We start from the raw sequence: 13,862 nt of genomic DNA, 5'->3' as shown, positions 1-13,862 counted from the left end.
GGGGAAAAGAATAGGAACGTGTCCTGGTTATTGAGGAGGCCCAAAGGGGGAAATGTGCAGATGTGAGGGACTCGGAGAACACATCCCAAGTCTCTCCAGCTGGGTCTTGCAGGGTAAGTAGTGGTTTTCCAGGCGGACATGGAGTGGGAAGAGAAGCCCAGTGTTGTGAAAAGGCCCAGCACATTCCAGGAGCTGGAATTCTTTAGGCGAAGCTGGAGCGCAGAGCGCATGGGGAGTCAGCAGTAAGAGGAGCCTGGGAGGCCGGGCCAGCCCACGGGGCAGAGCGCCACTGCAGACTTTGGGTTTCAACCTGCAAGGAATGGAGGGCTGTTGAGTACTTTGCAGCAGAGGAGAGGCACGCTCTGACTTGTGTTTCTGGTGAATGCCCCTGGGTGTCATGTGGAGAGGCATGGAAGGGGGAGCTGAAGGCAGGAACAGTGCAGGTGACTCACGAGGACGGCAGTGAAGTCGGCAGGTGTATTCGCGGCTGGAAAGGTGGGAGCCCTAGCAAGAAGGCAGACGGGATGGGATTTGATGACCGGCCCAGCATAGTCCCGAGGCAACAGATGCACGCAGGGCAGGGCCTGGGCCAAAGGAGGTAAGGTGCATAGGGCACAAAATTTAAGGAATTGTTCACTCAAAGGATCGTGCAGGTGCTGGTCTTAAGGGAGAAGGAAGCATCTGGGATGAGTTCAGGCCTGTGCTGTGGGGGTTGGGCCCGATGCTGAGACACTGCCCCAGAGCAAGGCCTGCAGGTGGCAGTGGTGTGGCGGGGAGGACAGGAGGCTCTCAAGGGCCCCGGGCTCTGCAGTGGCTCCTCCCTTGGCCTCTGAGGCTGCGTGGGACCACTCTGGCTGGCCTGCTTTCGTGCAGGGGCCCATGGCATCCTTACACAGCCCAATATCTGACACCCCCAAAAGCAGCCCTCCACCCCCGTCCCGCTCTGTCCCCAGTGACGGGGCTTCCACAGGTGGCGGGGGGGGCCCCCCCTGCCCCACATTGTGACAGCACCTCCTGCTTTGAAAGCCCGCAAGCAGGTCACCCGGTTCCCCTGGGAAAAGTTCCAGTGGGGAGGCAGCCAGTATCTTCTGGTGGCTCAAGGTGATTTCAACCTTCCGGGAAGCGGGCGATGAAATCAGAGGACAGCTAGAGCGCCCTGGGGCAGCACCCTCTGATGAGCAGGAGTGAAAATGCATTTTACGGAGTCACACTTTACCCAGTTTATACAAATCCATTATCCGTGAAGCCCCAGATTCAACAGGCACCTGTGGCGCGTCTGTGCCAAACTCCGGGCTGGGGGCCTTTCACACGGCGCAGGGGCTCCCGGAGTGGGATCGGGGGTGGTGGGTTCAAATCCTACTTCTTCGTTAACTGGCAGCATGACCTTGGGCCACTCTCAATTTCTTCATTTAAGTGGGGAGAGTAATAGCCTTCTCTTCGGGTGAGGACGGAGATAGTGTTTGTTAAGGGCTTAATTCAGCCCCTCGAAAACAGTACTCAGCAATAGTTGTCAGCCATCCTGGAACAGAGGCCGTTCCGATATTACAGATGTGACAGCCGAAGGGGGTACCTTGGTCTAGGCCTTGCATTTAGTGGGCCAAACCCCGGTCTCTCTGGCCGTCTCCAAAGCTCATGCAGCTTCTGGGGCCTTACACTGCCCCTTAGTGCTACAGAGTCTCGTCCCCTTGGCTTTTCTTCTGCTTTGCATGTCAGCTGAAGATTACACCTGTGTTGAGAGCCCTCTTCTTGAGCCAGGAGCCAGTTAGCTCAAGAGCTGGGCTGCCCGGTGACCGTATCTCTGCTCCCCACTCTTGAACACTGGCTGGGAGCTAAGTGCCAGGATTCAAAAGCCTCCTGCGCACCCCTCCCAGGCATGGTGAACCAACCTTCCATCTGTATCCAAAGCAAACAGATCAGGTGCCTCTGTTGCCTGAGGGATGCCCTCTCTTATGGTCTTATCGACAATGGGGGCAGTGGGCTAGAGCCCAGGAGGCTGGAGGGGAAACTTCGTTCTCAGTGGGGGCCACGAGGCCGCCTCTGGGACACATCTTTTGTCCACTCCTGGAAGGACCACAGAGCAGGGAAGCCAAACCTCTCAAGCTGGTGATGCTGTGGCCATCTTTGAAAAGCCCACCTCTTAACCCCTCTGTGTCCGCAGGCCATGGAGAGCAAGCTGCTCATCGGAGGCAGGAACATCATGGATCACACCAATGAGCAGCAGAAGATGCTGGAACTGAAGAGGCAGGAGATTGCAGAGCAGGTAGGGCTGGGGGCTTCAGGTCTCACGGGAGCACATGGCCTTGAGGTCTCGTCTGGAGGACAGAGGGCCGTGAGCCATCATGGACTCAACATCCCTGGAATATAGTGCTAAGAACCTAAGACATGCCGCCCTGGATCCCTTGGGTCCACCAGCCCAGGAGCCTACCTCTGTCAAGGGCACTGCCAGCAAAGGGGTGAGAGGAAGTGGTGGTTCTCCATGATGTCAGCCGATACAGGGCGCCTCGTGTTAATTCCTGGGCCTTCCATAAGGGTGTAAGTTCTTTGCCAACTGTATGACGATGTCCTATATCTTCAGGAACCACAATTAGTTGGTCCTACCAGTCGTCTGTGATACCACGTGGGGAGAGGGTGAGGCAGCTGGGAAGCCAGTATGATGCCAATCTATGTCGGCTCGACCCTGCTAGAATGCACCAGCTATTCGGGCTGGGGTCTCCATCCCCCGGCGGGCGGGGGGGGGCAGTGTTGGCAAAGACATGGCCATATGAGCTAAGAAGAAGGTTCAGAGAGGCTCTGCTGATGACAGGCAGGAGCGGGGGCCGTGGGCCATGGGCCGCTCTCTTCTTCCTGGCCTCTGTGGCCACTGTGGAGCCAGATTCCCTGATAGGCAGCGTGAGCTTGTCCCCTGAGCTCCCTTGGCCCTCCCTGGTACACGCCGCCCCACTGATCCCCTGTGCCCTGCCTTGGCCTAGAAACGCCGTGAGCGGGAAATGCAGCAGGAGATGATGCTCCGTGACGAGGAGACCATGGAGCTCCGGGGCACCTACACATCCCTGCAGCAGGAGGTGGAGGTCAAAACCAAGAAACTCAAGAAGGTGAGGGGCCGCAGGGGGCTGAGGGCCTGGCAGCCTCTGCCCAAGACACTTACCCACCCAAGGGGTCTGTGCTTTAGGGCCCCTTCCCCGCGTTGCTCGAACTGCTGAAGCCTGATTGATTTCGCCGGGGCTGCCGGGGTGAGGAGTAGGGGAAGGTGGGGGGTCTGGTGCTGGAGGGGATGAGAGCCTCTTCTCCCGGGCCAGGCCGGGCCTGGTGGGCTGGGAAGGCCTTCACTTCAGTCTCCCGTTGCCATCCTCACGGCGCTGGGTAACGTCCCCTGCGCAGTGTCATCAGTGGGTCACGGTTGGGTAGCCAGGCCCAGGACAGGAGTGTCAAGGAGGCCTGAGGAGACGCAAGCCTGGGGGAGCTCAGGAGGGGAGCTGCAGGCCCCCGTGGACATGGGAAGGGATGAGACTGTCTGATCTCCAGAACCCTGCAAAGTCCACAGCCAGGGAAGGGCACGTACAGGGACAGGAAGCAGCAACTCCAGCCCAGATTCTGGGAAGCACCTGGAAAGCCCACGGGGTCGCCGACGTGACTGGCCCAGAGCAGGCCAGGCAGAGGCCCAGCCACAGCGGCAGTTTCCGGGGACATGCGTACCTCCTGGCGGGTGAGGAGCCGGACAGCAGGCTCTCTGCTGCGCTCCACACCCCCATACTTGAGAGCCCCTAGAGAGGCAGGAGCGGGGCGGGTCACCTTCCAAACTGGCTTAGGCCCCCCTTCCCCCCACCCCCCACCCTCCACCCCCCACCCCCGGAGCCCTGCACAGCAGTTCTGTCTTTGGGTCCTGATTGGACTCTTAACAAGTTGTGTGACCTTGAGCAACTGTGTACCTGAGTCACCTCTTCTATAAAAAGAGGGTGTTGGGACTAAAAGGCCTCTCGGGTCCCTTTCAGTTTGAACATTCCACAAGGCTGACAACAGCGGAGGGGGAGCAGGTAACAGGCCCTAGGGTAGGAGGGAGAGGACAGCCCGTTGAAGAACCTGCCCTCATTTGTGGTGGGGCAGGAGGGAGATTCAGACCGGGGCCTCCCCTGGACTCGGCCTGTGGAGCCTGAGCCTGCAGCGTCAGGGCCCCGGGCCGGGTGACAGGGGCCTCGCCGCCACACTGCGTAGCCTCTGAGTGGCGCCTGTCCCCACGCAGCTCTACGCCAAGCTGCAGGCGGTGAAGGCAGAGATCCAGGACCAGCATGATGAGTACATCCGCGTGCGGCAGGACCTGGAGGAAGCGCAGAATGAGCAGACCCGGGAGCTCAAGCTCAAGTAGGCCCCCTCCTCATCCCAGTCCGGGTCCTCACAGCCGTCCTTCACTGCTTGGCCTCTCCCTGAGGGGCTTATTTCCTTCCTCAAGGCCTCGTTCCAGGCGTCTAGTCCCCCAGGAGTCCACGTCCCTTAGGAATAGAATGTGTCTGAGGGTTGAGGACGAGGTCTAAGTTCCAGAGTTGCTTCTATCTCCTCTGTTTCCTTCTCCTTCCTCTGCTCTGCCGTAATGATGAGGCCCCCGAAGTGCATGCTGGGTGCTGGCCAAGAGTAACCCCTAAGGCCCTGAGCCCACAGCCTTTGCACTGGAAGCAGGGATTTCAAGTTCTGTGATTGCCGTAGGGATCCTCTCTTCGTCCAGCTTTCTGGTTTTTCCCTCTCCACTGTTCCCTCTGCCTCTTTGCTTCTTGCTGCAACCTTCATGTGTCCCGACCCCTGTGGTCTCTCACTCCCCAGTTCCCCATCTCTACCTCATTCCTGCTCCCAGGTACCTAATCATCGAGAACTTCATCCCCCCTGAGGAGAAGAACAAGATCATGAACCGGCTTTTCCTGGACTGTGAGGAGGAGCAGTGGAAGTTCCAGCCGCTTGTGTCTGCCGGAGTGTGAGTCTCTCGCCGCCTGGTCTGGGCCCACCCCAGGTCGGGGGTGGCCAAGGGCCTGCAGGGAGACAGAGGTTTCTGTAGATTTGGAGACGGGTAGGAAAGATGCAGGTGGAGGATGGATTTCTCCAATGTAGGGGTCTTCACGAAGGGTGTTCTGCCCAAAACAAAATGTCTCAGGTGCCCCGCGAGGGACCTAAGGAGGGGAAGAGCATCTCAGCCTCTTGGCAATCCCAGTGAGTGATAACATTCGGTCAGTCTGGTGCATATTCATGCATATTCATTCGTCGGGTGCCCAAAACAGCAACAATAGTTAATATTTGCCTTGCTGTGTTGGGCACTATGTACAGGACTCTCCAGACAAGGGAAATCAGACATAGTCAGAGCTCCCATTCCAGTGAGGAATGCAGGGAAGTGATCAGATCAGGAAATGATAGAGGTGTGACCCAGTCTTTATAACCTCATGCAGCTCAGCTTGGTGATTCAGCATTTCCACCTGTTTCCGTATAGCCTAGCTCTTAGGTATAGTTTGCATCCACCGGCTCGGTATGTAGCTCCCTCTGCTGGTGGCCATGAAGAATAAGGTGCTACTCACACCCAACAGAGGGACTGCCTCACTCAGCTGGGCCACACTGTCCCTTAATTGAAAATCTGTATACAGAGCTGTTTAGGAGGCTGGATACCAAAGCACTTCCCTGGAGGTTCTTTGCTCTCTCTATCTTAGGAATATTAATGACAAGATAGCACAAGATTCTCCCCAACACTGGGTGGGAAGCTAGCTATAAAGGTCTCTGGCTTCTCACATCAGATGCCTACTTAATCTGTCTACTGTCTAAAAGGCTGACCCTACCCAAACTGACACTATGCAGCTTTGTAAGGGGCAAGTTCAAGAGTAGAGGACTTTTCAATGGTGCCACTTTGGAATTTATGCAAAGCTTCCAGGTGATTCTGCAAGGAAACCAAGCTTGAAAGCCACTACTCTAGTGCCCTCTGCTGGAAGGAGATGCTGGTGAGGCTTCTGATTTGTAGGGTTATTGATTTTGTACTTAGAAGAGTTCCTCCATTGAAGTTTAACAGGGGCGCCTGGCTGGCTTAAGTGGTAGAGTATGCGACTCTGGATCTTGATCTTGGGGTTGTGGGTTCGAGCCCCATGTGAGGTATAGAGATTACTTAAAAATAAAATTTTAAGATTTTATTTATTTATTTGAGAGAGAGAGAGAGAGCAGGGGCAGAATAAGGGGCAGAAGGAGAGGAAGCAGACTCTCAATCCCAGGACCCTGAGATCATGACCTGAGCTGAAGTCAGGTGCTTAACCAACTGAGCCACCCAGGAGCCCCCAGAATAAAATCTTTGAAAAGAAAAAAGTTTGGAGTGCTTGGGTGGCTCAGTCATTAAGCGTCTGCCTTCGGCTTAGGTCACGATCCCAGGGTCCTGGGATCGAGCCCCACATCGGCTCCCTGCTCAGCAGGAAGCCTGCTTCTCCCTCTCCCACTCCCCCTGCTTGTGTTCCCTCTCTCGCTGTCTCTGTCAGATAAATAAATAAAATCTTTTTTTTTTTTAAAGAAGATTTTAGGGCGCCTGGGTGGCTCAGATGGGTAAGCGTCTGCCTTCGGCTCAGGTCATGATCCCAGGGTCCTGGGATCGAGTCCCGCATCAGGCTCCCTGCTCCTTGGGAGCCTGCTTCTCCCTCTGCCTCTCTCTCTCTCTCTCTCTGTCTCTCATGAATAAATAAATAAAAAGTTTTAAATAAAATAAAATAAATAAAAAAATAAAATAAAGAAGATTTTATTCGAGAGAGAGAGAGAGAGTGCGAGAGCGAGTGGGGTGAGGGGTAGCTGGACAAGCAGACTCCCTGCTGAGCGTGGAGCCTGGCCTCAGGCTGGATCCCAGGACCCTGAGATCATGACCGGCACCAAAATCAAGAATCAGCCACTTAACCAACTGAGCCACCCAGGTGCCCCAGAAAAGGTTTTTAAACCTCTCTGAACCTAAATTGCTTCACCTGTAAAGTTGGGATAGTACATGTACCCTGTAGGGTTGTTGAGGTTGAAATGGGATAATGTATGGGAGGCTCCAGGCCACAGAAGAGATGATCAATAAATGGTTGCAATCATACCAATAAGCCAATATTATAATTACAGGGACTCCAGAGAAGCCAATTTGCCTTCATCCCTTAGAAGTGCCAGAGAAGGGCAGTTTGGTTTACTGTTTTTGTTTTAGATTGCGATTTTTTATTCAGGCTGTCTCCAAGTTTAGAGAGGGAGCATTCCTTGCTCTAAATAGAATCAAGATAGTTAAACTGGGTTCATGATAGAGGCAAAGTTTACCTCAGTAAGAACATTCTCAGCTCTGGGTTGAGTCCATAGCTTGATTCACAGGTCTGTGACAACTGAGTTGAATCTGACACTGGGAGAAGTTGCAGCCTCCCCAGGCAGGGTAGGGCAGTGTGGAGGGAAGGAGAAAAGTAAGCAGAGGAGCGCCTGACTCTGGATTTCTGCTTGGGTCAGGATCTCAGGGTCCTGGGATCCAGTCCCGCTCTGCACTCAGTGGAGAGTCTGCTTGAGGATTTTCTCTCTCTCCCTCTTCCTCTGCCCCTATGATGTAGGATGCCAGTTTTCAGCACAGAAGAGCAAAAGAGGGAGATCAGACAGCCGATAATAATGACATTGGGGTCAGCCCCTAAGACAGACTGAGAGATCACTTTTTAATATTAAGGGGGAAAAATTTATTGTGATAGCAGCCATATAGCAGCCAGGGTGGGTCATATGACAATTCTTGGGATCTGCTCAGCCCGAAACTATTGTGGGTCTCTGTTGGGAGGGGCAGATACAGGCAGAGCCAGGCCCCTGCTCTGGGCTGTCAGCCACAATCTGCTTACTAGAGAGAGATCAATCATGGAAAGTAGGCCTGGGGCAGAAGAGGGAATAGATGGGAAGTTTGGTGTCCCAATTACAGACTCCCCTCCCCCAACCTTTCTTCCCGCATGCCACCCAGAATAGCCCTGGCATCTTTACTGGGTCAGGCTGCCAATTCACAGTGATCCACTGCTCCGCTCGCCCAGCCCTGTCCCCCGGTCCTATTCTCAGAGCTTGCACCCTGGCGGGGTGTGCTTCTGAGAGACGGTACAGCATATCCTAAAAAGAGTATTTGGGCAGGTCGAGTTCCGAGTGTCTTCCTAATCGGTCGACCTGAGGCACAAAAGGCATTTTGCTTGTCTGAGCCTCAGGCTCCCTGTCTGCCCTGTCTACACCTCGGGAGATTGTGGCAAAGTTCAAACGGGATGTGTAGATGCAGCTTACAAATGATAAGCGGTGATGTTACTAATTTCCCCCTCTCCCCTTGAGTTGTCCCGGCCTGCTGTGCGCATGCACAGCCTCCCATGCCCCCCACCCCCCTCCTCCCCCGCCCCCCTCCTCCCACTTCCCCCCTCCCTCCCCTGCTCCAGGGGCCACACAGCCGCAGAGGGAGCTGGGGCTTCTACAGTGTCATCCTTCCCTGTTTTTATCCATAAAGTGGGCTCGAAGGGACCCCCTAGGTGGGGTCCAGCACTCTTTCGTGTGCTTGATAAAATGAACCACAAGAATGGATTTCTCAGTACTCTGCTGCAGAAGGCAGGCACTGTTCCTTCAGCCCCTGCACTGCTCTGCTCGTTCCACTCGTTCCACTCGTGAAAGACAGGATGTCCTATCTGTGAAGTACTCGGCCTGCTTCTTCTCTTCCGTCTTCTGTCTGCCTTTTGGCTTTTTTTTTTTTTTGCATTGCTCCTTTGTATCCCTGCTTGAAATTAGCAAGTTGAATCAAGAGTAATCATCACAGCTGCGGGGCGGGGGCGGGGGCGGGGGCGGGGGGTGGGGATGGGGGGGTGTTTGAGCCTTTGCCCTGTGTTGTGCTAAGTGCTTGCCTTGCTTCATCTCCGCAGTTCTGGGTGACCCGGGGCGGGCGGGGGGTGGGGGTGGACGGGTCATAGCTGAGTCTCAGAGGTAGCCGGCCACTTCCCAAGGTAACAAACCTTTAAGGGGCAGAGCCAACATTCAAACTCAGATATGTCTTACTGTAAAACCTGTGTTAATTTGTTTTAGTGGAAGTACTTTCTTGATTTCTTTGCTATCTTTCTTTGTTTTGGATAATAAAAGCAATACACCACACTCATCAAATTGCTGAAAGGAAGAAGGCTGACATACTGTGAGTTGGCTAGGATAGAGAGCAATGGAAGCTTTCATACATATAACCAATTTGTTTTTTTTTTTAAGATTTTATTTATTTATTTGAGAGAGAGAGAGAATGAGAGATAGAGAGCATGAGAGGGAAGAGGGTCAGAGGGAGAAGCAGACTACCCGCTGAGCAGCGAGCCCGATGCAGGACTCGATCCCGGGACTCCAGGATCATGACCGGAGCTGAAGGCAGTCGCTTAACCAACTGAGCCACCCAGGCACCCCATATAACCACTTTGAAAAGCAATTTGACAATATCTAGTAAAGTTGAAAATGTACATACCCTACAGTGGAACCATTCCATTCCTAGATATATCCCCCAGGGAAACTGTTGAATATGTACTTGAAGATACCTGTACAGAAATGTTCACAACAGCACTGTTTATTTATTTATTTATTTATTTTTAAAGATTTTATTTATTTGAGAGAGAAAGACAGCCAGAGAGAGGGAACACAAGCAGGGGGAGTGGGAGAGGGAGAAGCAGGCTTCCCACCAAGCGGGGAGCCTGATGTGGGGCTCAACCCCAGGACCCCGGGATCATGACCTGAGCTGAAGGCAGACGCTTAATGACTGAGCCACCCAGGGGCCCTACCGCACTGTGTTTAATAGAAAGAAAGAAAAAAATCAACCCAGGTGTCCATCAACAAGATAATATTATACATATACATATATATATGATATGTTGCAACCTTAAAATAGTTCATATAAGCAAACTGTAATAATCTAATCTAGAGGTACATGGATAAATCTAAAAAAAAAAAGCTTGTTGATGGGCGCCTGGGTGGCTCAGTTGGTTGAGTGACTGCCTTCGGCTCAGGTCATGATCCTGGAGTCCCGGGATCGAGTCCCGCATCGGGCTCCCTGCTCAGCGGGGAGTCTGCTTCTCCCTCTGACCCTCCCCTCTCTCATGTGCTCTCTCTCTCTCTTTCATTCTTTCTCTCAAATAAATAAATAAAATCTTTAAAAAAAAAGTTTGTTGAGCACAAAAAACATGCAGTATGTATACCACACAGTTCAAATTTTAGAAATAGGCATACAAATACCCATGTATATTGTTTATGAATATCCACATATATAAGTAGCTAAAAACATGCACTGCGTTGATTAGCACCAAGCTCAAGAGAGTAATTAACTTGCCAGGGGCGGGGGGGTTGGGGAGAGATAGGAGTTTTAAAAACTGCCTACATTTTATTTCTTAAAAAAATTTTGGTGTGGGCACGTGGGTGGCTCAGTCATTAAGTGTCTGCCTTCGTCTCAGGTCGTGATCCCAGGGTCCCGGGATCAAGCCCCGCATTGGGCTCCCTGCTCCGTGGGAAGCCTGCTTCTCCCTCTCCCACTCCCCCTGCTTGTGTTCCCTCTCTCGCTGTCTCTCTCTCTGTCAAATAAATAAATAAAATCTTAAGGAAAAAAAAATTTTGATGTAAGTATAACAAAATGTTAAACAGATGATTTGACAAAGCTGAATGGTAAGTTTACATATATGTTATTTTCTATACTTTTCTGAATGTCTGAGATAATTAAATATAAAGTGATATATTTTCATTATCAAAAAAGTTCAGATTTTGCAGAAGAGCATAAAGATAATAAAAGTTACCTGTAATGAAACCATCCAAAGATAGTACCTATTCACATTTTGTTGAATATGCAGACTTTTTTCTTAGCTCTTACATTTAAATCTGTGATCTATTTTGAGTTAATTTTTATAGATGATACAAGATAAGGATCCAACTTTATTTTTTTGCCTGTGGACATCCAACAATTGTCCCAGTACCGTTTGTTGAAGAGACTGTTCATTCCCCATTGAATGGTTTTGGTACCCTTATAGGAGATCAACTGATTGTAGATATAAAGATTTATTTCTAGACTCTCAATTCTACTCCATTGGTCTATATGTCTGTCCTTATGCTAATACACAGCCTTGATTACTGTAGGCTTTGTGTTATGTTCTGGAACTGGGACACGCAAACCCTCCAACTTTGTTCTTTTTCAGGATTATTTAGGCTATTTTGAGACCCTTGCATTTCAAGCTTGATTTTTTAATCATTTCTTTTTGTCCTAACTCTTAAGAAAAATAAAAAGAGGAACCACTAATCATCAATGGTTTTGCATAGTGTGTGAAATCAGCATATGAATCTGAAAGCTAAAAGAAGATTGGATTTCCTTTCTTCATTTCAGCCCTTAGTCAAACCTTTTTACTGTGGAAAGAAAATAGAAAAAAACAAGAGTAAAGAAATATATGCTTTCTTGTGTTACAATAGTTTTTAGTTGTCCAGCTGAATTAGAAGAAATGAGAGGAAAATTCCTGTGAACCAGCTGCAGAGCCTCCTGCCTACTTTGAACGATACTTAATTCTTCACGATATTTTCCCCATCTTCCAAAGAAATCCGCTCTAATATAGGCTCTTCCCCACAGCAGTAACAGCCAAATGAAGAAGCGGCCAACGTCTGCAGTGGGCTACAAGAGGCCTATCAGCCAGTATGCTCGGGTTGCTATGGCAATGGGGTCCCACCCCAGGTACAGGGTAAGAAGCTGGGAAATAGAAGGGGGGAAAGGAGAGAGAACCCAAGGGAGGCGATGCTCATAATCTCTGCTTGCTTTTCCCACCTCATCACCTTTGCTGTAAACCAATATTTACTGAGTGCCCAAGACACAGAATCATCCGCACCACTGCTCACGTCTGGTCTGACATTCCCACCACAGGCTGAAAACATCATGTTTCTGGAGTTGGATGTGTCCCCTCCAGCTGTCTTTGAGATGGAATTCTCTCATGACCAAGAACAAGACCCCCGTGCGCTACACATGGAGAGGCTCATGCGCTTGGACAGCTTTCTGGAAAGACCTTCCACATCTAAAGTTCGAAAGTCCAGGTCCTGGTCAGTACCACTGTGGTCAGAGTGGGCAGTGGACTTAAGAGGCAGGGAGACCGTATGGGCTGGTTGAGGCTGAAGAGGGTTTGGGTTGTACCTGTGAGACATTAAGGGTGGGGGGGAGTAACTGGGCGGCGTCGGGGAGGAGTTCCCACAGCAACAGGATGAGGGAAAAGCAAGTCCTCACTTCTCTGTTTCCTGCTGTTTCCCAACCTCCCCATTCACCCACCTCATCCCGACCCTCTGCAGGTGCCAGAGTCCTCAGCGGCCTCCACCCTCTACCACACAGGCCTCACTGGCCTCCGCTGCTCGGCGCCCCACAACAGTGCTAGACCATGAGTGACAGCCTTCAGTCAGGCTGCCCATCCAAGAGCCTCCTGGGATGGGGAGCCAACCCTGGATCATCTCACCTGACGCTCAGTGTGTGTGCGTGTGTGTGCATGTGCGCGTGCGTGTGTGCGAGGGGGTGAGAGTCTGGCAGACCATGCGTCAGCCTGCTCCTCTTAGCCTCCTTTATTTAATTAATGTTATTTATTTGTGGAGCTCAGTTGTTGGGGGGAGATGCCCTCGCCTGAGCCCGCCGTGGTCACTGCATAGCCTCCTTTCCTTCTGACTTTAGACGCCCCCCCATGTCAGACCTCAAGCTCCTCCCTGTCAGCTGCTCCCAGAAGGGAAGGTAGCCAGTGCCTGGGAAGAGAGTACTTTTTCTTCCTGTCTCACTCCATAATCCATCTCCTCCTACGCTGATGGTGAGCAGTTCCTAAGCACTTTCTGGGACTAGAAAAATGCTAGATGTCTACAAAGGACCAGAGATGTCCTGCCAGTGTTGGGCCTATGCTCCCAGTGAAAAGAGCCCTACACTTCACTTTCTGGACCTCAGATAACCTCTTTTGGCCTCTTGGGCTCCTTTTCAAGGACTTAACATGACCTCACCGACACAGCCCATGCTCTTCGGCTTTGGCAAGAACTCGTGGCTTACCAACTCTGCTTCCTGGCCACCTTCCCAACCTTTGGATGGGAATTGTGAACCAGACGGTTGCTGCCTCCTCAGGACCTGCAGAAAATGAAACAGTAATGGAGACAACATGGACAGTCATCAAAGGAAGTCCCTTCTCTGAGTCCCTTTGTTTCTGTCCCCTTGGAGAAGTAACTTGGGTCAACAAGTGATCAAGCCAACTGCCCATTTTTGAGATGCTGCTCCTTCCTGCTTTGGTCATTTTCCTCTGCAGCTGCCTGGATCCCAGTTCATAGTGGGAGGAATCAATGTCATTCTCCCCCTGGCTACGCAAAGGTATTGGAATCTGTTGCTTCCCCCTTCATTTAGCACAGGCAACAGAGACCCAGGCACAATCTGGCAGCTTTGCTTATTACTCCTGTTTCTGCATCACATTTGTTGAGCACTATTTTGTTGAAAACGGATCCTTTCTTCAGCATTGTGAAAATTGGTCCCTACGGAAGTACTCCCCACCTCCTTCTGTGACATCCCAAGATGTCTCCAGGTATCTCAAGTAATAAGTAAATTTCTACCAAAAAAAAAAAAAGAGAGAGAGAGAGATGAATTTTCATTGATTTACTTTTTAAGTGTATATTTTGGTAGAGGAGTGAAGAGGTAATCATGAAAGAAACAAGTGATTTAAGATCTCAAAATGCCCTAAGAGTGGGAATCTCTGGTTCCCAGAAATATAAGGATTTTAGTCATTGGGAGAAAAGCATGAAACTGATGGAGCTGCTTGAATTTGGTGAGTGGGAGGTGGGGGCGAGGGGTGGGGGCTGATTACCTGGTTCTTCTCTTTCCATCAGGAAGTGGACCCTTCTTGCACAGTTCAAGT

General features: G+C 51.3%; 1 protein-coding gene across 3 annotated transcripts in view; it reads left to right on the top strand.

The window, feature by feature from the left end:
• The window catches only part of KIF3C (kinesin family member 3C), a 33,017-nt gene extending 19,443 nt beyond the window's left edge, over positions 1-13,574 (top strand). Inside the window, exons 2-8 of one of the 3 annotated variants that reach the window (XM_027623029.1) lie at positions 2,159-2,260; positions 2,970-3,092; positions 4,238-4,356; positions 4,841-4,957; positions 11,582-11,687; positions 11,867-12,039; positions 12,283-13,574. In XM_027623029.1, the coding sequence (XP_027478830.1) occupies positions 2,159-2,260; positions 2,970-3,092; positions 4,238-4,356; positions 4,841-4,957; positions 11,582-11,687; positions 11,867-12,039; positions 12,283-12,376 (834 nt within the window). In that variant the 3' untranslated portion in view covers positions 12,377-13,574. Of the gene's footprint in view, positions 1-2,158; positions 2,261-2,969; positions 3,093-4,237; positions 4,357-4,840; positions 4,958-11,578; positions 11,688-11,866; positions 12,040-12,282 lie in introns of all 3 variants that reach the window. The other 2 variants (XM_027623028.1, XM_027623030.1) reach the window with 2 other exon arrangements.
• The last annotated feature ends 288 nt before the right edge of the window (positions 13,575-13,862 follow it).

This window comes from Zalophus californianus, chromosome 8, assembly GCF_009762305.2.
Source record: "Zalophus californianus isolate mZalCal1 chromosome 8, mZalCal1.pri.v2, whole genome shotgun sequence".
Lineage (NCBI taxonomy): Eukaryota > Metazoa > Chordata > Mammalia > Carnivora > Otariidae > Zalophus > Zalophus californianus.
This window is presented reverse-complemented; position numbering and strand designations above follow the sequence as displayed.